This window comes from Culex quinquefasciatus, chromosome 2, assembly GCF_015732765.1.
Source record: "Culex quinquefasciatus strain JHB chromosome 2, VPISU_Cqui_1.0_pri_paternal, whole genome shotgun sequence".
NCBI classification, from domain to species: Eukaryota; Metazoa; Arthropoda; class Insecta; order Diptera; family Culicidae; genus Culex; species Culex quinquefasciatus.
This window is the reverse complement of record NC_051862.1, coordinates 85,986,448-86,012,296: the sequence shown is the minus strand read 5'-3', so window position 1 is coordinate 86,012,296 and position 25,849 is coordinate 85,986,448. Positions and strand designations below refer to the sequence as shown.

At 41.5% G+C, this 25,849-nt stretch overlaps 3 protein-coding genes across 7 annotated transcripts; 2 read left to right on the top strand and 1 right to left on the bottom strand.

Annotated features, from left to right (window-relative positions):
* The first annotated feature begins 88 nt into the window (after window positions 1-88).
* Window positions 89-6,051, top strand: LOC6037734 (CXXC-type zinc finger protein 1). The gene is made up of 4 exons (XM_038255229.1): window positions 89-240; window positions 305-426; window positions 484-1,548; window positions 5,718-6,051. Exons 1-4 carry the CDS (start codon window positions 208-210, stop codon window positions 5,941-5,943), a joined length of 1,446 nt encoding a protein of 481 aa, XP_038111157.1. The 5' UTR covers window positions 89-207; the 3' UTR covers window positions 5,944-6,051.
* On the bottom strand, window positions 5,974-15,504 carry LOC6037735 (DNA-directed RNA polymerase III subunit RPC1). Its single transcript, XM_038255228.1, has 6 exons — window positions 15,332-15,504; window positions 12,844-15,275; window positions 7,470-7,905; window positions 6,878-7,405; window positions 6,308-6,815; window positions 5,974-6,249 (listed from the first exon to the last, which is right to left on the bottom strand). The coding sequence occupies exons 1-6, from the start codon at window positions 15,373-15,375 to the stop codon at window positions 6,061-6,063; spliced, it is 4,137 nt and encodes a 1,378-aa protein (XP_038111156.1). The 5' UTR covers window positions 15,376-15,504; the 3' UTR covers window positions 5,974-6,060.
* A 36-nt stretch (window positions 15,505-15,540) lies between these two features.
* LOC6037736 (luc7-like protein 3) lies at window positions 15,541-25,824 on the top strand. Of its 5 annotated transcripts, XR_005277385.1 has the most exons (7): window positions 15,594-15,897; window positions 22,321-22,947; window positions 23,005-23,136; window positions 23,193-23,371; window positions 23,438-23,902; window positions 23,967-24,026; window positions 24,083-25,824. XR_005277385.1 is itself a non-coding variant. In XM_038255230.1 (6 exons), exons 2-6 carry the CDS (start codon window positions 15,854-15,856, stop codon window positions 23,470-23,472), a joined length of 1,017 nt encoding a protein of 338 aa, XP_038111158.1. In that variant the 5' UTR covers window positions 15,541-15,683; window positions 15,740-15,853; the 3' UTR covers window positions 23,473-25,824. The 5 variants fall into 5 exon arrangements, 1 of the variants encoding a protein (XP_038111158.1); XM_038255230.1 differs by having other exon boundaries at window positions 15,541-15,683; window positions 15,740-15,897; window positions 23,438-25,824; XR_005277386.1 differs by lacking the exon at window positions 23,967-24,026 and having other exon boundaries at window positions 23,438-23,638; window positions 25,115-25,824.
* Window positions 25,825-25,849: the final 25 nt, after the last annotated feature.

The window sequence follows — 25,849 nt, the reverse complement described above, 5'->3', positions numbered from 1 at the left end:
ACAACACAACGTGCTCGCGCGAGAGAGAACTGTCAACCCGATGGGGTGGTCAGGACGCAACCAGGCTCGCGACGTGTTAGCCCCTCGAACTGTCAAACTCACGATGCGTTGATGACGCGCGATGAAATCCGCTGGTCGGGAATCGCGTAAAGTTTGTAAATAGTCCGTGTTTTTTTCGACGGAGCTTCTATCGGATTAAGGATTACCATGTCGGAACCACGCAAGAAGAGCAAGAAATCGGTGAGTTGATTGTGCGGTGATGTGGGATTTGAGAAAGTTTTAATGTTTTGGATTATTTTTGCAGAAGGAGGAAATCGCCAAGGAGTTTGACCTTCCGGAGCGGAAAAGCAAGATCGCCACGATTCTCAAGCAGGATGGTCAGGCGTACTGCATCTGTCGGTCGTCGGATTCGTCCCGGTTTATGATGTAAGTCGCGAAGAAATGTCTATGGTTCAAATGACTGACGTGATGTTTCTTCTACAGAGGTTGCGACGCCTGCGAGGAATGGTACCACGGAGATTGCATCAACGTAACGGAGAAGGAGGCCAAACACATCAAACACTACTACTGCCAGCGATGCAAGGAGGAGGATCCCACGCTGCAGACGGTGTTTCGGCTCGTGCCGGTGCAGGGTCCGACGCCGAACCCCGAGGAGAAGAAACCGCCGAAAAAGACCAAGGAGAAGGGCGCGTCGAGCAAGTCGGACAAACGATGCGGCCAGTGCGAGGGCTGCAAGGCGCAGAGTTGTGGCAACTGCGACGCCTGTCTGGGGCAGCACGAGAGTGGCCGCAAGCAGCGTTGCGAGATGCGCGTTTGCACCAACACGGTCAGCAGGAAGAAGGATCGTGAAGCCAAGTCTGCTGCGAGACCAAAAAAGAGGAAACGATCGCTCACACCGGAGATTTTGCTGAATCCAGCATTGGAAGGCGATCGTCAATGTTACGGACCAGGCTGCATCATGACGGCGAGGCCACAGTCCAAGTATTGTTCGGACACCTGCGGAATGAAGCTGGCGACGAGCAGAATCTACCAGGTGCTTCCGCAGCGCATCCAAGAGTGGTCACTGAGTCCGGCAATTTGCGAGGAGCAGAACAAGAAAGCCCTGGAAGCGATCCGCCAGAAGCAGACCGTCGTTCGGGCCACCCTGGCCGAGCTGGACAAACGGCACGCCGAACTGGACCTGTTGGTTGACCGCGCGAAGCGTTGCACCCTGGACCCGAACGCCCTCGACAACAACGACGCCGAGGACGAAATGTCCATGTACTGCATCACCTGCGGGCACGAAATCCACTCCAAGACCGCCATCCGGCACATGGAGAAGTGCTTCAACAAGTACGAAAGCCAGGCCAGCTTCGGCAGCATCTTTAAGACCCGCATCGAGGGCAACTCGATGTTTTGCGACTTTTACAACCCGGCCAGCAAGACGTACTGTAAGCGGCTGCGGGTGCTCTGCCCCGAGCACAGCAAGGACCCCAAGGTGAACGACACGGACGTGTGCGGGTGTCCGCTGGTGCGGAACGTGTTCCAGCTGACGGGCGAGTTTTGCAGGTGAGCGAAGATGTACATTTTAACATTTTAAAATGTTTGTAAGGCCGTTGCAAATATTTTTCAAAGTTTATGTCGCGTCCCCCCTTCAAAGTTGGCCTGAATAATCCGGGGGCAATTTTTTTTTTTTCGAAAAACTTCAAAATTTTAATGAAAATTAAAGTTTAATCAACTGAAAACCAATTAAAATGCATTTTCTCGCGTTTATAATCATATTAAGCATGTTTGAACTCCTTTGAAAACTTTTTCATTTTTCATGTCCCACAAAATGTTTTTTTTTTTTTTTTTTTGCGAAAAAAAATCCGACAATACGTAGATATTTTCAAAACTAACGATTGGAAAGCAACTCTAGAGTTTTTTTTTTGATTAGGTCCTATAAACATATGGGAGACAATAGTTTATTGCCGGAGTTTTTTTTTGTAAAGGTCCAATAAACCAAACTTTCAATTTTTGATTTTTGGATGTTTTAGAACCGCCTTGAGTCAGGGGTATTCAAAAACACCCAAAAAGCAAAAAATGAAAATTTGGTTTATAGGACCTTTTCAAAAAAACTCCAGATTGGTCCTTTTTTTTTAAAAAAAACTCTGGAACTGTACGCCTGTAAAATGCATTTTAAAACACTTTTTTCATCCAAATGTTGAAACCTAGGCTTGTAATTTCAATTTTTATATTTTTGCCCCCTCTACTTTAGTCATAAACTTATTTGCAATATTTGCAACAGCCAATTAAAAAAAAATAATCAAAAACACAAAATTAGAAATAAAAGTACGGAATATAACATTTTTATAGATTGAAAAAAAATCATAAGCTTACACAATATTACATATTCAAAAAAAAAATCAAGTTAAAATATTAAAAAAAGCTGTTGAAATCTCAAAAAACATGTTGTTAATTTAGATTTTTTTTTAATAAGGGCCGTTGCAAATATTTTTCAAGGTTTATGTCTTTGAATGCTTTGGGTGCTTTATTTTTTAAAAATAGAATTTTTCAGTTATTAAATTTTAGAATTAAAAAAATAAAAATAATAATTTCAAATATAAATGTTTGAGTTTTTGAATTTTAAACCCTTTTTGAATGCTTGAGTTTTATTTTATTTTTAATTATTGGTTTTTCAAATTTTAGAATTTTCGAACTAACAATTTTAGAAATTTCAAAATATTTAAAAATTTTAAATATCTTAAAGAATTTAAAATTTAGTAATTTGGAAAATTAAAAATTAGTAACCAATAATTTTTAAATTTTTTAAATTGATATGCTTTTTTTTAATTCGGGAACTTTAGGATTTTTTAATTTTAGATTTATTTTTAACTTTTGAACATGAATTTTTGTTTTTTTTTTTAATTTAGGAAATTTATGATTTTCGAATGTTACAAATTTAGAACTTTTGAATGTCTGTTTTTTTTTTTAATTTGAAAGCTTTTGGTTTAGATCTTTTCAATTAAAAAAAATAAATATGTTGATTATTTTTAAATTTTGAGACTGTAGAAGTTTTAAGTATGATTCCTTAATTTTTTTTATTTTTGTTTTTTTTTTGTTTTTGAATCATTATTTTTTATTTTAAACTTTATTTTTTGTGTTTTAGAATTTTTATTTTTTTTATTTTTTTGAACGTTATAGCTTAAGAATGTAAATATAAAAGAAAGTTCAAAAAATATAAAAAGACAATCTTAAAATGTAACAGTTTAAACAAATTTCAATAAATTTAAAAAATATATACATATAACATAAAATTTCTAAAAATTAAAAAAAATAAAAAATCAGAATTCTAAACTAAGTAATATGGAAAATAAAAAGAAATAATTTTAAGATATTTAATGTTGGAATTTTTAAATTAAGAATATTTAAATACCTGATATTTTTTTCAAATTTTTGATTTTTCTATTTTTTGGGAATTTTTGAATTTTCAAATTCTAGAAACTTAGAATTTTGAAATGTTTTGATTTTCTAATTTCTGAACGTTAGCTTTTTTTTAATTTTTCAATGGATTTGTGAAATTTTAATTTTTTTTTGAAGTTTTGAATTTAAGAGTACATATTAAAAAATTTTTAACGCTAAAAATTTCATTATTTTGTTTTTTTTTTGAATTTTTATATTTTTGAGTATTTGAGTTTTGACATTTTTAGGTTTATTAGAATTTTGAAAGTTTTGATCTTTTAAATTTACGAAATTTAGAATGTTTGAATTCCGGAACTTAAGAACTTTTTAAATCCGGGAATATTAGATTTTTAGTATTATTTTTTTAATTTCAGAGTTTCAGAATTGTAGAAGATTAGAATAAAACAAAAATATTTTTTTTGAATTTTTGAATTTCAGAATTTGTAAACTATTAAATTATTAAAGTTTTTTTTTTTAATTTTTAATTATTGAATTTTGGATTCTTTGGGTTTTTTTTTATTTTTGAACCTTTTATTTTAAGAATTTAAGATTTTTTAATCTTTTGAAAAAGTTACAATCGAGTGCAATAATCACCGTTAATTAGTTGCAGGGTGACCACTCAAATTACATTTTCAAATTCCCGACTTTTTCCCGACTTTTTTCCAGACTTTTCCAGAGTGCTCAAATAATAGGCATTTGTTTAATCTTAAGAATGATTTTAAACAAAAAACATACTATAAAAAGTCAATATAACCGAAAAAAATTTCAATGAATTTAAAAAAAAAAACCCCAAATATAGGCATTTTTTGTAATTACAGAAATTAAACAACAAATAAAAAAAAAACGAAACTATTGGCACTACGCCCCCCGGGGCATGGCCTTCCTCTAACGTGGGATTTCTGCTCCAGCGCCTCTGACGAGACAGGAGAAACCGGGACCGACGTTTTACTTCACCATCCGATAGAAGCTCAGTGGATAAGGCGGGAATCGAACCCGCGTCTCATAGCATCATCGGGATCAGCAGCCGAAGCCGCTACCCCTGCGCCACGAGACCCACAAAAACAACAAATAAAAAACTTCAAAAATTTAATTTTATTATTATGATTCAGAGTAGAAACACAAAAAATTAGTCTTTGAAAAAATAATCAAAAGTTCAACAATACTAAAAACTTCCATGTTATTTTTTAAATTGGCAAACTTATAGTTTTTGATACTTCGTTTCAACTGGAAATGACAAAGATAACTGAACTTAAAATCTCGATCCTATTTTTTTAAAACTTCATCATCATTTTAAATCAAAGAATGATTCAAACATAATTGCTGTTATTATTCTTTCAAAGGATTTAAAAAAATGTCAAGGAATTCATAAAAAAATGTTTTTGCCAAGATCCCTTTTTAATTTTGTAATTTTTGATATTGAATTTTCTAATCAATGCTAAGTTATCTAGTGTTAACTGTTTCTTTTTTCAATGAAAATTCAGTTTGATATGATTGTATGTTTTCCCACTTTTTTTAAGCAAAATTTTTGATAAGACTTTTTTTTAAAACAATTTTTCAATAACTCAAAATTTCTTGATTTTTTTGCAATTTCAAAATTTTCTTTATGTTTTAAAAACGTATTTTTTTTCAATTTTGGATTTTATGCGATAATTAAGTTTTCCGAAAACTGAAAATCAAGCTTTATCTATGGTAGGTAATATACCCATACTCACAAAAAAAGATCAATGGCAACATTTGGAAAAAAACATATTTGAAATTACTTAATGAATTTAGTTAAACAGTCAATAATATTTACAAAAAAACCATTGCCACATTCAATTTGGAATCTGTTTCAAATATTCAATTTATGTGACAAAATTAAAAAGAATCTATTAGGCTTTATTTTCATATTAGTTTATCATTAACTTTACCCCTTGTTTAATGAACAAACAATAATAGCGATCATTTGATTCATAGAAAAATATTTTGAAAATCTGTGTCAAAGACCCCAATATTCATTAAGATTTTGAACGTCTTAAACAGCTTTTCCAAAGTCAAAAGAACCTTAAATTTAAAGAAAGTTACTAAAGCAGAAATAGGTGACTTCAATTTGAAAATTGTTCAAAAGTTTAAAAATAATTTTCAAACAAGTATGCTCAGAATTCCCGACTTTTCCCGACTTTTTGACAAAAAATCAAAAATTTCCGACTTTTTCCCGTTTTTTTGCGGATTTTGGCGAATTCCCGACTTTTTCCCGACTTTCCCGATTTCCCGACTTGAGTGGCCACCCTGTAGTTGCTAATTTTCCTTCTTTCCAGAGCACCCAAAAAGTCCTGCTTCAAGCACTACGTGTGGGAGAAGATTCGCCGGGCCGAGATTGACCTGGAGCGCGTCCGGCAATGGATCAAAATGGACGAATTGGTCGACCAGGAGCGGCAGGTGCGCCAGGCGATGGCCTCCCGGGCGGGCGTCCTCGGCTTGATGCTCCACTCGACGTACAACCATGAAATCATGGAGAAGCTGTGCAGCGGTAAGCTGCAGTGAGACATCATCGTGAATCCCAACAGAACAACATTTTTTTCATTTTCAACTCATTTTATTCTTTAAGAATTTTTCTTACCCAATAAATATTAGCCCTTAAACTAGAAACGAGAACTTGTGTCACGTGGTGTTGAAAATGGGCTCCACCATCTCGTCCAGCTTGGTTTCGGTGTGGTTGTGGATCAGCTTGAACAGACCGGTTCCGATGGCGGCCGGCATGCCCAGGATGATCCGCTCCGAGACGCCATCAATCGAGTCCGTCTGGCCGTAGTAAGCCGCGTCGAACAGGTGGTCGGCCGTTTTCTCAAACTGAAAAGAAATTCCTTGAAGAATTGCGGCACTCAAACCAAGAATCACCAAAACTTACCGAAGCCAAATTGAACACCGACTCCCGCATCTTGGCCAATCCGTGCCGCGTGATGCCCAGAACCTCCCCGCGCGACGTCATCTGACTGGCCAGCAGCATAATGTGCCGATGATCGACGCTCATGCCGTGACCCTCCATGACGTCGGTAATTTCGTTCATGATCGTCGTCCGAGCAGCTTCAATGCCCAACGTTACGTACACCTCCAGGATGTTGTTGCTCTTGGTGCGCGCTCCGACGACCCCGTACGTGGCCATTACATCGCGCAGCCCATACCCTTCGACGCACAGCTTGTACGTGGGCGGTCCGTGCGCATCGTCCACGGCAATGACGGCGCGTGAAACTTGCGGCAGCCCGGCTACGACCACGTTCGGAATTGCCGACAGCAAACGCTGCAGCTCGGCGTTCAGCGCGTGGCTGTGCTTGGTCGGATCCGGACGGATGATGATGAGCGAGGGGCCGTACACTTCTACGTTTTCCTGCTTGAGTTTGAGCTTTGATGTGCAAATTCTGGAAGACAAATCAGGTTTGAAATTTGTTATTTTAGAAGAAATATTCCAAAAAATACTCACGAATATCTTATAGTTTCCGCGTTGACTTCCAGCCCGAGCACCCGGATTCGGTCCAGATCAAGCTTGATCAGCAGGAAGCAATCGTCCGACTTGTACACTTCCTCAATGTACGACGAAATCTCGCCCAGCGTCGTCTTCTCGATCCTTGCCTTCACCTTTCGCGCGAACTCCATACTAGTATTATCGGCAATCTCCGCCGTAATGATCGGCGTTGAAATGGCCTTCGTAGCGTTGATAATCTCCACAATACGTGGCACTCCCTGCGTGATGTTCATCGAAGCGACACCCGCAAAATGGAACGTCTTCAGTGTCATCTGCGTGCCCGGCTCGCCGATACTCTGAGCGGCCAGCGCTCCCACAGCAGTTCCCGGCTCGGTAATGGCCTTGTTGTACTTGTCTCGCACCTGCATCAGGAACTTCTTCAACTGACCTGGCGTGGTCCGCTCGACCTCCAAGCTAACCTTTGCATCTGTATTGTAGCGACTCTGAACGGAGTGCAGTCGTTCGCCAAACTTCTTCAGGAACTCTCTGCAAGACAAAAACCCCGGGTCAAAAAACCAAACTCTCTCCATCCTAACCCACCCTAACTCACAAGCACTCCTTCCGGAAATCCGCCCGGCACCCGTCAAACTCGGCCGTCTGCAGTATCTTATCCCCCGTCTCCAGAATCTCCGCGCCCCTCAGCGGCGCCTCATCCCGGCACGGAAACATGTTCCGCACGTGCATAAACTGCCGCTCAATGTCCACCGGCTTGTTCTTCACCTCCATAAACACCGGATCCAACCCATCGGCCCCATACGTAAACTCCACCACCTCACCGATGGCGTTCCGCACCGTTCCGTCGTACTGCACCACCAAATCCTCCAAACACTTGACCAGCCGCCGCTGCAGGTAGCCCGTTTCGGCCGTCTTGACCGCCGTATCGACCAGACCCTCGCGACCGGCCATCGTGTGGAAGAAGAACTCTGTTGGTGTCAGCCCCGAGTAGAAGCTGTTCTGGACGAAGCCGCGGGCGGCGGGGATTTTCGCTGGAAATAGTTGAAACAGAAATGAACAAGGTCCTCATGTTGCCTATGTTGTCTATTGAATATTGATATTTTGATCCAGAATTAGTTTTGATAAAACAAAATTACAAAATTCTAATAACTGTGGCTTAGCGACTTTTTATGTTTTTATTTGGCCTTTATTATAAGAATCTCATTTCAGGCCGTAATAAAGTGTGTAAATAACACTTAAGTGCTTTGAACTTTTGATAGGGTTATCAGCAGAGCTTAATTTTTGGAGGTGCTGGGAAAGTCTTACAAATATTTTTCTAAATATATATATAATATCAAGGGTTTTTTTAAACCCACCCTTTTTACAAATTTACGGCATAGGCAAATCGTTTTTAAAATAACTTTTTAAGTATTTAACTAAACTACATCATTTTCAATTAGGACTTATAAGAGAGATCGAATGACTCTGAGTCGATATGTCTAAGTTAAGGTGGGTCTAGGAAGTCTACCCCCAGACCCAATGTCACCCCTGTTAAAGGTAGTTAATTTTTAGAGTGATTTTATAGCTTTTCTTTAGTAAGATGAGCAAAGCAAAAAAGTAAAGTTTGGAAGAATATTGATTTTTCAACCAGTTTTGCTCAGATGTGATTCCAACAAAAATAATAATTTGCATTTAATTATTTGCTCTTTAAGAGGCAGTAATTGTAAGTTCTGCTCGGTTTGTTCTAGAGGTCGTATCGATGTGCTCCGATTTGGATGAAACTTTCAGCGTTTGTTTGTCTATACATGAGATGAACTCATGCCAAATATGAGCCCTCTACGACAAAGGGAAGTGGGCTAAACGGGCTTCGAAGTTTGAGGTCCAAAAAACCTAAAAAAAAATTAAAATTGCTCGCATTTCCGTAAAACTTCATCAATTCCAACTCTCGTAGATGGATTTGAAAGGTCTTTTGAAGCACTTCAAAATGTGCCATAGACATCCAGGATTGGTTTGATTTTTTCTCATAGCTTTTGTAAATTACTGTTAAAAAATGTTTTTTAAACCTTAATATTTTTTCTGCAACAGCCTCCAACACCCATACTCCCATACGTTAAAAGATTGGTAATTTCATGGACTTTAAGCCTACGGTATTAACTTTTTGACCAATCGCAGTTTTTCTCATAGTTTTTCGATTTTTCTATAGCAAACATTTTACAACGTTAGTCTTTGCCCTGTAGGCTTCCATAGCGGCACTTTTTGGTATCAATTTTGTCATATCGACGGTAACATTTCAAAAGGCATCATGTACATTTTGAAACTTTCTGGGTTATTGTATATTCTGAAAGTTCTTCTAATAAGCTACCTCTCCACCAAAAATGAGCAAAAGTTACTTCAGTAAAGTCTGTTTAATCATGATTTTAAATAAAGTAACATCAACAAAATCTCTGCCATCACCAGTGTCTGTTTATATAGCCCTGTCAATCTGTCAAACAAAAGACTACATGAACCTCGTGACGAAAAAAAAAGCGACATGAACAAAGCGCCATGTACATTCGGCGAAGAAAAACGAATCATAACAAAGTGTCCCCCTCAATGACAGCAGGGTGATTTAGACGTTGGTGATTTCAAAAGAAGTTATGTTTGTTTTTCTCAAATAAAACGACGGAAATAATGTTTTATTGAATTTAAATGATCAAGTATCAATAAAAGCAACGTTTTTCATCGTTTGTTATTATTAGTGCATCTCCAGCGCTGGGTGCAAACATCGAAGCAAAGCTAATTTGCACTCGACGTCAACCCCATCGCGGTAGCTGTCGCGGTAGTAAATTTGCTCTCAGTTCTTCGGGATTTAACTTTGCTACCCGGTATTCAGTCTGTTTGCTACCGCTTCAAATGGAATTATGCACGGAAAAATCAAATCAAGCACGGAAAAAAAATTATAAAATCTAAAAAAATTAAAAAAAAATTTTAAATTTAAAAAATTTAAAAAATTTAAAGAATTTAAAAAATTTAAAAAATTAAAAAAATTTAAAAAATTTAAAAAATTTAAAAAATTTAAAAAATTTAAAAAATTTAAAAAATTTAAAAAATTTAAAAAATTTAAAAAATTTAAAAAATTTAAAAAATTTAAAAAATTTAAAAAAATTAAAAAATTTAAAAAATTTAAAAAGTTTAAAAAATTTAAAAAAATTAAAAAATTTAAAAAAATTAATGAGTTATTAAATTTTTAAATTTTTGAATTTTTGAATTTTTGAATTTCTTGATTTTTAAATTTTTGAATTTTTGAATTTTCAAATTTTTAAATTTTAAAAAAAAATCTAAATCTCCGAAACACGCATTGAAAACTTTGCACCCGGATTGCCGGTACTTGTCGGGTATCAGAAAATGAGTACCCGACAGGTACCGACACATATTTTTCTTCTACAGATGAACTTGAGATCAAATTTGATACCTGCTTTGCTACGCGCGGTGGGAGACTCGGGGGCAAACTCGAGAGCAAACTAACAGGGAATCAAATCGGGTAGCAAATGGTTTAACTTTCGACATTTTCGAAAAATGAAATTCATTGAAATTTTCAATAGGATTAAAAAGTTTAATAAACTTTTAGCATTTCTAGGCATGAATCAGCACATAATTATTGATTTTGAAGGTAAACGAGAGCAAAAAATGATAAAAACCCATTTTTGCCCCCCGCGGTGGGCTTGTTTCGGTGGCAAATTTGCTACCCTAGCGGTGGGGATGATGGAGTTTTTTCAAGGTGGCAAATTTGATCTCGGTATTCATGAGCCGGGTGCAAATTTGATTTGCACCCCAGTGCTGGAGGTGCCCTTAGAACATCTTATTTTGCTTTTATATTAAAATGGGAAATGGGCATTCAAAAGCGTTTTTCTCAAAACGCATGGTTTGTACATGATGCTTTTTGAAATGTTGGCGTCGATATTCGGAATCCTCGGACAATTTCACGTAAGTTAGATGTATTGAAGTTGTAAATTTGATTAGAAAAAATGCCATTTAGAATGAATTTTAAGAATTTGTTGGATTAGGGGTAAAACAGATATTCGCCTACTTGATACAGCATTTGACGTATTGATCACAGGGTAAATAAGATCTATTTCTTTTTTCAAAAAGGTATTATTTAATTATTTTTTAAATCAAAATTACAACTCCAATTCTTCTAACTTACGTGAAATTTTCCGAGGATTCCGAATATGACAAAATTGAGACCAAAAAGTGCCGCTATAGAAGCCTACAGGGCAAAGACTGACGTTGTAACATTTTTGCTATAGAAAAAATCGAAAAACTATGAGAAAAACTACGATTGGCCAAAAAGTTAATACCGTAGGCTTATAGTCCATGAAATTACCAAATACCAATATTTTGACATATGGGAGTATGGGTGTTGGAGGCTGTTGCAAAAGGATATTAAGGTTTTAAAAAAATCTATTTTTAACATTAATTTGCAAAAGCTATGAAAAAAACACACCAATCCTGGATGTCTACATTTTGAAGTGTTTCTAAAGATCTTTCGAATGCATCTAAGAGAGTTGGAATTGATGAAGTTTTACGGAAATGCGAGCAATTTTAAAAAATTTTATGTTTTTTTGACCTCAAACTTCAAAGCCCGTTTAGCCCACTTCCCTTTGTCGTAGAGGGCTCATATTTGGCATGAGTTCATCTTATGTATAGATAAACAAACGCTGAAAGTTTCATCCAAATCGGAGCACCTCGATACGACCTGTTACACATTGGAGAAAAACTCGCTCTTAACTTTAAAAAAAAATCGTAGAAGTTTATGCAAAAAGTTGCAAAATGATGACGAACTGAACATTATTTCAACGAGCCTCTGCTGAGTGTAATAAATGCGATGCGTGCTGAAAAAATATCGAGTGTGCAACAAGAAGCATTCAACATTTTTTTTGCACTTGAAAAAAAATACACTTTTGCATAGGAATTTTCAGTGAAACTTCGTTTTTCTCTGCTATGACCAATTCTCTGAGATTTCGGTCATTCGACTTTTTTTTGTATTTTTCAATCCGGCTGAAACTTTTTTGGTGCCTTCGGTATGCCCAAAGAAGCCATTTTGCATCATTAGTTCGTTCATATAATTTTCCATACAAATTTGGCAGCTGCCCATACAAAAATGATATGTGAAAATTCAAAAATCTGTATCTTTTGATCGATTTGGTGTCTTCGGCAAAGTTGTAGGTATGGATATGGACTACACTGAAAAAAAATTATACACAGTAAAAAAAAATTGGTGATTTTAATTTGCAAAAAAACACTATTTTTATATTTTTTAATTTTTTGATATGTTTTAGAGGACATTAAATGCCAACTTTTCAGAAATTTTCAGGTTGTGCAAAAAATCTTGGACCGAGTTATAACTTTTTGAATCAATACAGATTTTTTCAAAAAATCTAAATATTGGTCGCAAAAATTTTTCAACTTGAGTTTTCGATGTAAAATCGAATATGGTATCAAAAAGTTCTTTAGTGAATTTTTGATAAAGTGCACCATTTTCAAGTTATAGCCATTTGTAGGTAACATTTTAATAAATCATGATTTGATGAATCTTGTTTGCTCTTGTGTTTTTGTAAATTTTATGAATGTTGTTTCTTTTGTAATCGGAATATTCCAATATAGATCGAAGATCTCGAAGAAAATTGGGAAATAAAAGGTTTTTTTTTTCATAAAAAGGAAAATAAAAGGATTAAGACACATACTATCGTTTAAAGTTAACTCTAGGTACTGTAACGAGTGATTTAACATTTCATTGCAGTTTTTTATTAGAGCTAAAGACGATAATTGGACCTGGATGATGTCTGAGTCTCATTGCAGACAAAAAAAGCAAAATTCTTTTTATAGCATCCCAATTCGGGAGGCAGCTGCATCGCTATTCTCCTTTGGCTAACGTTGCTAAGCGAAAACTATGTTTAATTGTGATCATATTTCTTGAAAGCCTGAAATTCATACGACGATGCGATACTTACAGAACTTCTCAAAGTGCGGCAGCGCCCGATCCTCGAACCCGTTCGGGACCCGCTTGCCGTTGATGGCCTGCTGACCGACGCAGGCAATCATCTGCGAGATGTTGATGTTCGAACCCTTCGAGCCGGACTGTGCCATGATGAGGGCGCTATTTGTGGGGTGCAACTCGCGGAAGCAAGCTTTCGCAGCCAGCTCTCGAATGCTGGACAGTTCCTTCAGCATGACCGCTTCGAGCGTTTGTTCTGCGGTGCAACCGGGTTGACACTGGAGCGTTCCCTTCTTCATTTCTGCGATGTACTCGTCACAGCGGCTGTAACCGTTTTCGAGGAGTTTCTGCTTTTCTTCGAGTAATTTTCGGCTGGGCGTCACGTCACCGATGCCGAACGAAAAGCCGTGATTCATCATGAAGTAGGAGGCCATTCGGGCTAGGCGCCACATCGAACGGATGGCGTGTTCTTCGCCGAAATCTCGCAGTATCACGTAGAAGATGCAGTTTTTGGTGCCCGAACCCATCGTGCCCTTGTCCATGGCACCGCACATGACCTGCGAGTTGCGGACGACGACCCACGAGTCTTTGACGCACATGTCCTTGCCGGTGGTGTAGTTTCGACCTTTGGTGGATAGGTTGGCGTTTACGACACTGTGTCGGTTGGGTTTGAGGATCAGGCTGAAGATTTGCTTGCCCGTCCAGAGTTTGCGTGGTTTGATGATGGCTGGTTTGGGCAAGTCGATCTCCATGTTGGCATCCGGGCCGGACAGCATGCACGCCGCAAGTTGCATCACTTGTTCGCGCGTGAGGAACTGGTCCTTTTGCGTGAGTAAATATCCTCCGGTGATGAAATCTTGCGTGGCCGCAATCAGCAACTCTCCGTTACGCGGCGTTACGAGGTTGGATTTGTTCCCCATTAGGACCAGCGCTTCGGCGCGAGCTTCCTCGGTTTGAGGCAAGTGCAGGTTCATTTCGTCCCCATCGAAATCGGCGTTGTATGGGGTGCAGGCGCACTCGTTGAAGCGGAACGTCCTCTGGGGTTGAACCTTCGCCACGTGACACATGATACTGAGCTTGTGTAAGCTGGGCTGCCGATTGAAGAGCACCACGTCGCCGTCCATTAGGTGACGTTCCACGATGTCTCCGCACTTGAGATCTTGCGCGACTTTGTCACGATTACCGTAGGCAAGATACTTCTTGAAGGCGCTGCCCTTTTGCTGAACGTAGTTCGCGCCGGGATGCTTTTCCGTGCCGTTCTTGATCAGTTGGCGCATTCTGTTGATGTTTGCCGTATTGACGCGCTCTGGGAAGGTTAGGATTTTGGCAACACGATCCGGGACTCCGACCTGATGAATCATAAGATTGGGATCGGGGGATATTACGGTACGAGCGGAAAAGTCCACACGCTTGCCGGAGAGGTTGCCACGGAAGCGACCCTGTTTTCCCTTTAGTCGTTGGACGATTCCTCTTGTGGGCTTTTTTGGCATCAACGACAGCGGGATTCCGGACAGTTCGCTGTTGAAGTACAGCGCGCAGTGCAACTGCAGGTAGTCCCAATCTTCCTGGATCAGTTCAATCTTGCCTCCGGACATCATGTGCTTCGTAATCACGTCGCTGATCAGCAGGATTTCACTCTGTTTCATCGTAAGATCATCCTCGGTCGTTCCGGCCTTCACCTCGGAAACCACTGAAGGACGGATGCAAACCGGTGGAACAAACACTCTGGTAACGATTAAATCCGCCGGATTGGACTCGGGCGAGGTCATTCCCAGCAGCGGAATGTCACTTTTGGGAATGTTCTTGAACAGATCCAGCACCTCGAGCGGGTTCAACTCTTTAATCAGCGAGGACGGCCCAACGGTTTGCGAAAGTTCTCGGTTGCCTTCAATTGCTCCGAGCATCTCGTCGAGCGCGCTCGTGACCAGCGGATCGGTGGCCTTCTTTCCGCGGAACGGCTCGTGTACGATCTTCATCAATCCGGCTCCCTTCTTAACCGGACCGTTCAAGCAGCCACAACACGGACATTTCGTGTTCTTCTTCGCCTTCTTCAGCACCTGACTGTGGATCGACTTCTTCGCCAGGTACGACAGATTCGGGTTCGTCAACCGGGCGCTAAACTGCTTCTTCTCGTCCTCCTTCAGCATCACGCGCGAGCAAATCTTACAGATCGACTGCAGAATCGTGATCGTCGCGCGGAAGTGGCCGACGTGGAAAACCGGCAGCGCCAGATTGATGTACCCGAAGTGGCCCACGCAGTCGTTGAGGCCCTTCTTGCAGGTGTCGCACGTTGCGTCCTTCTGGCTGACGCCCATCCGCCGGTCCAGCACGCCGTACGACACCGGCGTCCGGTTCGCATCCTGGTTGTACAGGTTCTTCGCGACAACGTGCAGATGGGACTCCTGCTGGATCAGCTCGGCACTATCGATGCCGAACGAAACGTGCGAGCTGCAAAAGGGCGATTAGTTTTAAGACTTTCTCTCAAGTTCACTGTTAAAACTTACATCTTTTTGATGACATCCGCTTCGCGGAACTGCTCTTTCGGCATATTTCAAGCGCTTTTGCAACAATTTCACTTTTAAACTTTAAAAATTAAGGGAAAAAGTTACTTTCATCACCCGGCTGAGAGCAAAAACACACCTCACGTCGCATCAACACCGAATCATCGCGCGTGTGAGAAAAGTCAAAAGCTGGGCTGCGTACTTGACTGTGCCGTGCGCGTGAAGTTGGCCCATTTTGTTTTGGTTTTATTCTGACGCACTGGCACCACTGTTCGGCATAAAGAAAAATCTACCAAGAAGAGAATCACGGCAAACTTCAAAGTTGGTGAAAAATCGAATATTTTTGCTGTATAAAGTAGTTGAAATCGATTAAAAGCTAGTGCAGGTTGTAAAACTAAGTCGAGTGCATAGTTTGCAAATATTTTCAGGCGTTGATCGTTCCAAATCGGACGGAAATCGACGTTTTTCACTACGCGTACCTTCGACCAAGAACAATAACACCAGTAAGAGCGAGAAGAAGAAGCCATGGTGGACGTCGCGAGACAGCTGCTGGACGAGCTGATGGGAAGGTATTTTGGGAAATTTAGTGTTTAGGTTAGCCAGGTTTGGTTGAACCCGAACCAGAAAAAATAAGCCCTAAGCGCAAGAGAAGTCAATCGACTAACCAATGCGGAGCCAGATTTGGAACCAGCGACATCAAGGAGCCATTACACTACGGCGAACAAACAAACGAACTCCCACTTTTTGGCAGTTTGCCTGCTTTGTTTGGCTGAATTTGATTGAACAAACGTCAGCCTGCATAAATGTCCGGCTCCGTGGCTTAATGGTTACGGCTTCTGCCTCACAGCAGAAGGTTCAGGGATCAAATCCCGGCCGGTACCTTTGAAATTAGGAATCGAGAATTTGAACTTTGAATATGAACAAAAACGAAAATAAATCAGGTGGGATTCGAACTCTCACACCTCCGGATTTTGGTGGTCTGGGACGCTAAGCAGTCGGCCATCAGAAGGCAGTGAATTGATCCGTAGTGTTGAAACATGTTATCTTCTCTCATATTAAATACGCGCTGATCCCTGATTTGCCTGAGGGATTAGAAGTCTAAATATAGATCGAGTTTCCTTCAGATGCTTGCTTCTATGTTTAGGCGGGGCCGAACAATGCCCAGCAACCTCGCAAGGAGCTCTGTCATTCTGAAATGGGTCGTTGGAAGCAGCGCAAGGGCTATCACCACCTAATACCCCGGGACTGAGATAAGTTGTATCAGCATTCGGCATATACAAAGTCTGATTACAAACTATCCAGGTTTTTAAGCGAAGATGGCCTTTGAATGGCGAACGCCCGAAATGTCAAAATCGCGCAGTAGCACCAACATTAGAAAAAAAATGTGGCTGTCATGCCATGCCACACTTGTTCCGTAATGTTGGTACCAGTGCGTGATTTCGGGCGTTCACCATTCGAACGCCATCTTCGCTTAAAAACCTCGTATCGAGGTATCGAGGTTTTTAAGCGAAGATGGCCTTTGAATGGCGAACGCCCGAAATGTCAAAATCGCGCAGTAGCACCAACATTAGAAAAAAAATGTGGCTGTCATGCCATGCCACACTTGTTCCGTAATGTTGGTACCAGTGCGTGATTTCGGGCGTTCACCATTCGAACGCCATCTTCGCTTAAAAACCTCGATACTTTCCCATAATATCGCTACCGGTTAGCGGGTATTGGATGGGACCACACACACACACACACACACACACACACGTCAGCCTGCATAAAAAAGTCCTAGTTTGTTTGTTTAATTGCGGTAGTGTAATGGTTCCTTCACAAATTGCTCTGAGCAAAAAGGCATGCCAGACAGCATGAGCAAAAAAAAAACTGCAAAAATGCGAAAAAGATGCCGATTTATTTCTAGACTTTTTTTGATCAGGTCCTTTAAATAAATGTAAACATCCCAGTCAAATCAATCCGAATTCTGAAACGGAATCTAATTAGAATCGTACACAAATTCCGTTCCAAACGCAACAACCGGTTCGATTCCGTTTCAGAATTCGGATTGAATTAACTGGGATTGAGTGCATCTTTTTCACACCTTATTTGAATGTCCATCGGAGTCAGCGGGAAACACTCAATGTTTACATTTGTTATAGTGGGAATATCGCATTCCAGTTTGACAGCTTGCCTAGAGCAGACGTGTGGCCTTTGATTGAAGCTTGGAGCGTTTTTGACGGTGTTTTTTTAAACTTTCGGCCATGGCGGCGGCCGCGACGGCGGAGTGTGGGTGGACGGAGCACAGGGCTGAGGATGGAAGACTGTACTACTGGAACGCGGCCTTGAGGAAAAGTGTGTGGGAGAAACCGGACGGGTCTCAACCCAAGACGCAGGCGGCGACGGGCATGGAGGTGGAAGACTCCGAAGGAGGAGGAGAGGACGAGGGCGAGTTTCGTCCAGTGGTCAAAGTTCGCCGCAGGAAGGCTAAGGAGGAGATCAACGACGGCGATGTGGAGACTTCCCAGCAATAACATGTTCAGCCCGCTAGCGGAGGAGAGCAACAACATCAACAATGCGAACCCAGCAGCAGAAAAAACGATCCCCGTGGTACCAGCAACCGGCAAGTCGGCCGGGGAGAAGAAGTAGCCGCCGCTGGTGGTGAAAGAAACGAGCTTCGCCGCCTTGCGAAGATGATGTCGTCTTGTGATGTCCAGCCGGAACACAAACTGACGCGGTACGGCACCAAAATTACGTGCTTCTCGAGCGACGACTTCGACACGGCGCAAGCTCACCTGAAGAAGAACAAGGTGCACACGCACGGAAAGCGCAGTGCGAGACCGCACCGGGTAGTAATGCGAGGTCTCCCGAACGTGGAACTGGATTACATCAAGGAGCTGCTCAAGACGGAACATCAGCTGGACGCTTCCCGCCATCGATGAGACGCCTTTCATCGTGCTCTTCCCCAAGGGGCACACCAGTATCAAGGAGTTGAGTAGCAAGGTGAAGAAAGTGGGACCAGTCGTCGTCCGGTGGGTGGCCTACGGCAACAAAGAACCGCACGTGACCCAGTGCAAGAACTGCTTGCAGTTTGGTCACGGAACCAGTAACTGCCATCTCAAGCCCAGGTGCAGCAGCTGTGGGGGTCCCCACAGCACAGAAAAGTGCAAAGCAGAAGAAACGCAAGCCAATAAGTGTGTCAACTGTTCTGGATCCCACGAGGGTCTGGACCGCAGGCGTCCCAAACGTGCGCAGTTCATCCAGTCGAGGCAGCAGGCGTCCAAACCGAAGCCGCCAGCATGGAAGAAGGACAAACAGACTCCGGCAGGAGCCGTGTTTACCGCGGCGGACTTTCCTCCGCTACCTGGAGTGGTGCCGTCCGTCGAGCCGAAAGATACTAGCGCCGGCGCCGGTGCAACCCCGTAGAAGCAACAAGGTGAACGGATGCTGTACAGCGAGTCGGAGCTGTGGGCCATTTATCGAGAATACAGAGTTCGCTTGAGGCAGTGCAAGACACCCGAGGAACAGATTGACGTGATCGCACACTTGCTGACACATGGCACGAGAAAATGATCATCTAAACTTTGAAAAATATTTGCAACGGCCTTATAATTTTTAAAATTTCTAATAATTTTTAAAAAAGATTTCAACAAATTCAAAAATTAGAAAAAAAATCAAAAATTTCTAAAAATTTTAAAATTTCAAAAATATCAAAAAAAATCAGAAATTTTAAAAATTTCAAAATTATTAAAATTAAAAAAAAAAATTATAGACTTAATTTAAAAAATTTATTTTTTTAAAAAATTTTGAAATTAGTGAAATTAAAAAAAAAATTAAAATAAAAAAAAATATATTTTTTAATTTTTTTTTAAATTAAAATTTTTATTTTTTTTTTGAATTTTAAATTTTTTGAAATTTTTGAATTTTTTATTTTTTTCAATTCAATTCGTTTTTATTAGTAAATAATCAATTCACAATTTCGTAATTCTTATAACCTAATAGAGTTTTGGAGTACCTTTCAACTATGATTTGTACCTGGGTGTTGAATAGTCGTTCGCAAAGCGGCCTCAATTTAGACCTGGCAAAGCGGAACCAATTTACTGTTCGCAAAATGCTCCCAAGAAGTAGCAAGTATTGTAATCGATCAATAATTTATTTTGGCAGCAATAAAAAAAAAGTTGATGGCATCGAACTTTTGAAGCATTCAAGGTCAATTAATATTAAGAAGAGGTTTGAAATCGAGATTGGCATAATTCGTCGCTAACATTTCAGTAAGCGCTTTATTTCACGCAAAGCCTATGTTTATGACACTTTTTGAAATGTTTACGCCGAATTATCAATAGCTTTGAATGCAACACCTGCGACATAATATTGAATAATCTTACTACGATAATATCATTGCGCTTCAAAGATTCATAATCTCGGGTCATCCATTTGGATGCTCTTTTGATGCACTAAATTCCACCCACTTCTGACGCAATTTTTCGTCAAGCGGAAAACAAAAAAAGGCCTCTTTTGGCCACCCATAGTCTATGAACAAAACATGCGCGAAGTACTTAATTTTGTCAGCGAAAAGTCTAACATCAACAAATCCAAAATGCTTCAAAACAAGTCACTTCAGCGGCAAAAAATATTTCACGCTTGAGCTTGAACATAGCCTCCTACTTTGTTTATGTTTACAGCTGTAGTGCAGTTGTATTAGTGAGGAGCAGTGGGGAGCATTCGAAAATCACGTTACGCTTTCTGTCTTTTCAGCACCCAGATTTGTACTGTAGTTCATTTTGATGTAATTGGATATTCTAACAATGGATTTGCCAACAGAAGGAAAAATTATTTTAAAAAAACCTTCTAAATTTGCTAAGGAAAAGGATAGAGATAGAAAAGCTTAAAACTAGATCACAGTTTGTTTTGTCTTTTGACGTCGAAAAACTTCGCTGCACAAGGCAGCTTATCCGTTGTAGATATACTTCATCATAAGCTCACTCAGAGCTTGGAATTGTTCTGCCTTGTTCCGGCAGGCACGAAAGCGCGTGAGCATCTCTCCAGCAAGAGCGAAAAACTCGGGAAGCGTGAAGAGATCATCTCCGGTAACGTCTGCTTGTCCCGGTGAAGTACCGCTCCCAGAAGCGGCTACTCTAGCGTACGAACCTCCCCAACCGGGAGGGAACGCTGGGTTGGTCGGTGGAACCGCTCCGCCGCCAGCTGCTGCAGCGTTCGTGCTCGAAGTCTTTGGAGGTTGGCGGGACGCTGGCGCTTTCTTCTTCTTGTCCTGCTCCTCGAGGTACTTTTTCCGCGCGGCACAGCCACGGAAATTCGCCGTGTGGTTTCCCCACAGTTCGCACACTTGACGCGCGCTTTGTGCTGCTGGGCGTTTTCCCCAGCTGGTCTTTCCGCGGAAGATTGCACCTTTCGGTGAAGTGGGTCTCACCGCACTTAACGCACCGGGGCGGAAGATTACAGTTTCTTGAACCGTGTCCGAATTTTTGACAGCGGTGGCATTGCGCTGCGTCGGTCGGATTCTTCGTGTAGAATCGCCACGTCACGAAGAAGCCGTCCAGTGCTTTGATCTGCCGTAGGTCCTGGATTTTGACCGACCCACGATCGAAGTACAGGAGGTACAATGTGTACGTACCTGTCACCGTTGTCGATTTCGAGAGCACCTTAACCTCTCGAGGCTTAACCTTGACGCCCGACAGGTGTTCTTCCAGGTCGGAGATCGGGCGGTCCGGATATCCCTGAAGGACGATCTTCACTGGGACCTTCTCTGCTGGGTCAAATGTGAAGAATTTGAAGTTTCGCAACTTCAACTTCTTCACTACCAAGTCGAAATTCTGTTTTTATGCGTAATCACTTGCACCGAAGTTTTACTAATTTTAAGACAATATTGGAGTCCCTCAAGCAACTCGTCAACATCGTCCGCCAACGTATCCAAAACAAAAATTGGAGGTGGTCGTCGTTCCTTCGGAGAGTTACACTTTTTCTGCTTTCCTTGCTTGCGCGCAAGTTCATCATCGTCATCGTCGTCGCCAGCACTGCTGCTGTCACTGGCGGTGTTGTTTTCTTCTCCACTCAGCATCTCAAATTCGTTGCTGGTGGGAACGTTGGAAGTGGTTGTTGTCGTAGTGCTGGTGGACTGCTGCTGCTGCTGCTGGCCGGAAGTGCTTCCGGATGCCCGGGTCGATTGTCTCGTCCGTACTGGGGACTCACGTGGGCGGTATGACACGTGTAAAAACGATGGATCGGTGACGTCACTGGGCACGCTCCCGTGCGCGATGGCGGTCGATGCGGCGTTGGTGTGTTTACCTTTCTGCACTCTGCCGGTAGATGAACTTCGCGGGTTTTTCGAGGCCGCACTCGAACTGCCACGGCCACGGCTGGCCCTTGGCATGCTGGAGCAGCAAACTCGCGGGTAAACACTGTTAATTACGGCGAAAAAATCGAAAAGTTTGAGGAGCTCCGAACAGTTGACTGTTGCTGGCTGGTGTTGCCAGTCCCGATGATTTTTTATTTTTATTTTTTTTTTAAATTTTTGAATTTATTTTCAATTTTGAAATTTTTAGAAATCTTTGAAATTTTTAAAATTTTTGAATTTTAAAAAAATATTTTTTTTTAATTTTTGAAATTTTTAAAATTTTTGTAAGTTTTAATATTTTTAAAAATTTTGAACTTTTTAAATATTCCGTTTAAATAAAAAAAAATATTCTGAAAAATGGTATTACAAATTACGATCGTAATTTCTCGATGGTAGATCGAGATTCGTCGATGGTAAGTCGTAATCTTACCATCGAGAAATCTCGATCGTGAGTCGAGAAATAACGATCGTAATATGACGATCGAATGCAATAATCACCACGTATTTATTATTTGTTGTACTCTTGATCCTCGGTCCTAACCTGGTCGCAGCGCCTAAATGGACCTAATAAAAATAAGTTGTGAAGTAAAAAAAAAATAGTGGGAATATGTGGGAACACTGGTTATTTTTATGATTTTTAAAACTGAATTGTTAATTGCAGGAACCGCAACCTGGATCCCTCCATGAAAGGCAAGGCATTGAACTGGGAGGATGAAGAGTTCTGCACGTTTTTCATGGTCAAGTTCTGCCCGCACGACCTGTTCGTCAACACGCGGGCGGACCTCGGCCAGTGCGGCAAGCTCCACGACGAGGAGGCCAAGCGGCTGTTCGAGCAGTCCAAACCGACCCGCAAGAAGATCCAGTACGAGGACGACTTTCTGCGCTTCTGCAGCAACATGATCAACGAGGTGGACCGCAAGATCATGAAGGGCAAGCAGCGGCTGCTGCTGATGAACAGCAAGCTGGAGGGCCGGCCCGTGTCCAAGCAGCAGGAGCAGGTCAATACGATGACCGAGAAGATCAACAAGCTGCTGCGCGAAGCCGAGGAGGCCGGAATCCGGGGGGACGTCGACCAGGCCCAGAGCCTGATGCAGATGAGCGACCAGCTGAAGGAGGAAAAGGACGAGCTGGTGAAGCAGGCGGAAACGAACGGCTGGTCTGTGACGGCGGAAATTGCCGCCGCGCAGGAGAAGCAGATGGAGGTGTGCGAGGTTTGCGGGGCGTTTTTGATTGTGGGCGATGCCCAGCAACGAATCGATGACCATTTGACGGGCAAGCAGCATTTGGGGTAGGTTTTCCTAAAATTCAGAGTGATGGTGTAATTTGAAAAGTCTTCTTGTTACAGCTACTCGAAATTGAGACAGGCCGTCGAAGAGATGGAAGCCAAACGGCACAGCCCGGTCAAAGTGGAGGAACGTCGACGGGATGATGATCGGAAGGATCGTAGGGATAGACGGCGTGATGAACCGCGATCGAGGTAAAATTTCAAATGTCTTGAAAAGAGTTTTGTTTTTAGTAATTATGATACTTTAGGGAACGGGACGACCGGTTCCACCGCGGCGGTGGCGGTGGCTTTGGAGACGATTATAGACGACGCGATAACCGACGAGACCACCGGGATCGCGATTACGAGCGGTACGGACGGGGACGCGGGGGCGGCCATGGAAGTGGTGGACACGAAGGCCGCGAACGCGATCGTCATCACAAGCGTTGTAAGTGTCCCGTCTTGTTGCAAGCAATCGGTTCAAATTCCACTAAATATCGCGTTTCTTTTTCAGCTGAACGCCACCGCAGCAGAAGCCGCAGTCACTAAGAGACCTGCCTCGATGAACTTCAAGCCATACTCCTGTTTTCGCTTCCCGTTTTGTCGTGCCGCCGAGTGTGCGTTGTGTTGCATCGTTTCCCGCTAGTTCGTTCTATTGAGAGGTATCCCAAGCTACGCAATTAAAAATCTAAACATTATTCCGCCCTTGCCCAAGGTAAGTCGTCCCATTCCGTGCCAAGTTTCTAACCGATTTCGTTCTTTATTTTCTTTCATTGTCGAATGTGTCTTACCGTGTGTGTGTTTGTGTGTGAGAGCGCGTAAAATCGGGTAAGACGCGACCAGAACAAACAGAATCATTCACACACAGGCACATTACTTCTAACATAAATGCGGAGGGTTAGTGTCTTTGGATGCCGAGCCGGAAAATCCGTTCGCCACTGTCCTTGTAGGGAAGTCGCGGGGATCGTCCCACAAACAGGTATAACTCACTTTAAGATTGCACGACAAGTGCACTAAAATTGTAAATCTTGAGTATTTTGCAGTTGTTTAGTTTTGACCGAGCTCGCGGGGACATTTTCCGTTGATTTTGGGAAGTTGACAAGGTATTTTCGATATCTTAAAGCTTCTCTGCCGTAGAAATACACCGTGTTATTTATAGATTTCCACTTGATTCAATCAGGATAAGTTGATGCGTCCAGAGTGCGAGATTGAAGGATTTCAAGTTAAAAGAGGTACATTTTAAAGCGTAAAACTTTTTCAAACACTTATACTTAGGGACAAATTGGAACAAGTCGGCTGATCGGCTGCGTTGCAGAACGTCAGTAGAGATCAACGAGCACACACTATCTAGCAGGTATTCCAAATTTGATTGTGGCCGATTGTGCCGGTTTGGGGTGGGGTGATGATTTCGCGAGACTGCGAATCGTCCCCCCTTTCTTGGGTTGTTGTCCGTAGGTTTCACCTTGTTTGTGTCGGAATCGGGCCCGGAAGAGAGATAAATTGCTGCGCAGAATTGGTTGAACGATGCACGGAGGTAATTGCTTCTTGATCGTACCCTAAATCCAACTTTCATTCAGGATGAAATGGCAGAGAGAAAGTGCTTCTTTGTTGGCAGGCACGAATTGAACAAGATTTATTGCTGATTCAATCATTGAGAGGTAAATTAACATTACACAAAGCTGTAACTTGCTGTTCAACCGTGTTCGCGCCGTCGTACCCGCCGCAACTTGTCTGATCACCAGACACGGTCTCGAGTTGACCGCAAACTTCTGCTTAGCCCTCCCCCTGTGTGTACGCAAACGAAAAAAGGTATTTGACAAACATACTTTAAGACCTAATCTTTAGCAGCGGTAAAACGTGAAAAATTCGCGTCGTAACTTAGTTCGTCACATAGAAAAAAAGAAAACACTTCGCCAAAGACACTTCATTATGTACGGTAAACTCTTCTATCAAGGTATTTATTATGTACTAAAAGCAACAGACAGTAAATCATATCGTGTAATGCTTATATGAAGTAAACTTTGGTCGATCAATTGAGAACTACAAAATGTAAAGTAAGAATTTAAATCAGCAGCAATGTTCTCAATTTATTCAACCAAAGCTTATTAAACTCTAGAAAAATCTACAATCACGTACCAAAACCTTAAAATTATCATGGAAATCTTTTTCTTTCTCATTTCATTCGTTTCAGAAACTGTTCCAAAAATCCACAATTTCGGCGATTGGCGCAATCACCCATGTAGGCGTTTCTTATCACATTTGATAATCATATGAATTAAACAAAAACAAACTAGTTTAAAAAAGCTACTTATTCAACGATCTGAGCAAAACTATTCTGCACCACCACCACCATATCGAGCGACGTTTAATTTGCAGGTACCGTACGTTTCCTTTCTTTCTGTTTCACTTTACCATAAAATATCATGTGTAAAAATAGTATTGTAAGCCCCAAGAAAAAATACAGTTGAAATATCCTCCAAATGTCTCTGTCCACCCATCATCGGACGGGAAGAAGAAGGTATCTCCCTATTGGTATCCAATAAAAGCAACTTCTCACCGTTCAATCCCTGTGTAACGCTTGATATCTTCTCGATTTTGCCCGCTTTTAAATATATTTGATGTTTAGTTTACTTTTCGTCCCTTCCCCAACAATAAAAAAAAAACGAGCATAACGGGATTAAAATTCAGTGTGAAAAAAACTCTAGTTTTAAACAGTTGCAAACGGATTAAATAAACCAAAATCATACAGCAAAAAAAAGTAGTGAAGCAAGTGACACTAAGTTACGCGTAGCTTTTAGATGGCGTTGTGCGCCGCCAGCTCGTCATCGCGACATTTGGTGGGCGTCCAACGCCGCATCCAGTTTCATCTGTTTCAATAAAAGTACAATCGTATAAAGAGAATAAAATCAACATGTTTGTGTGCGTT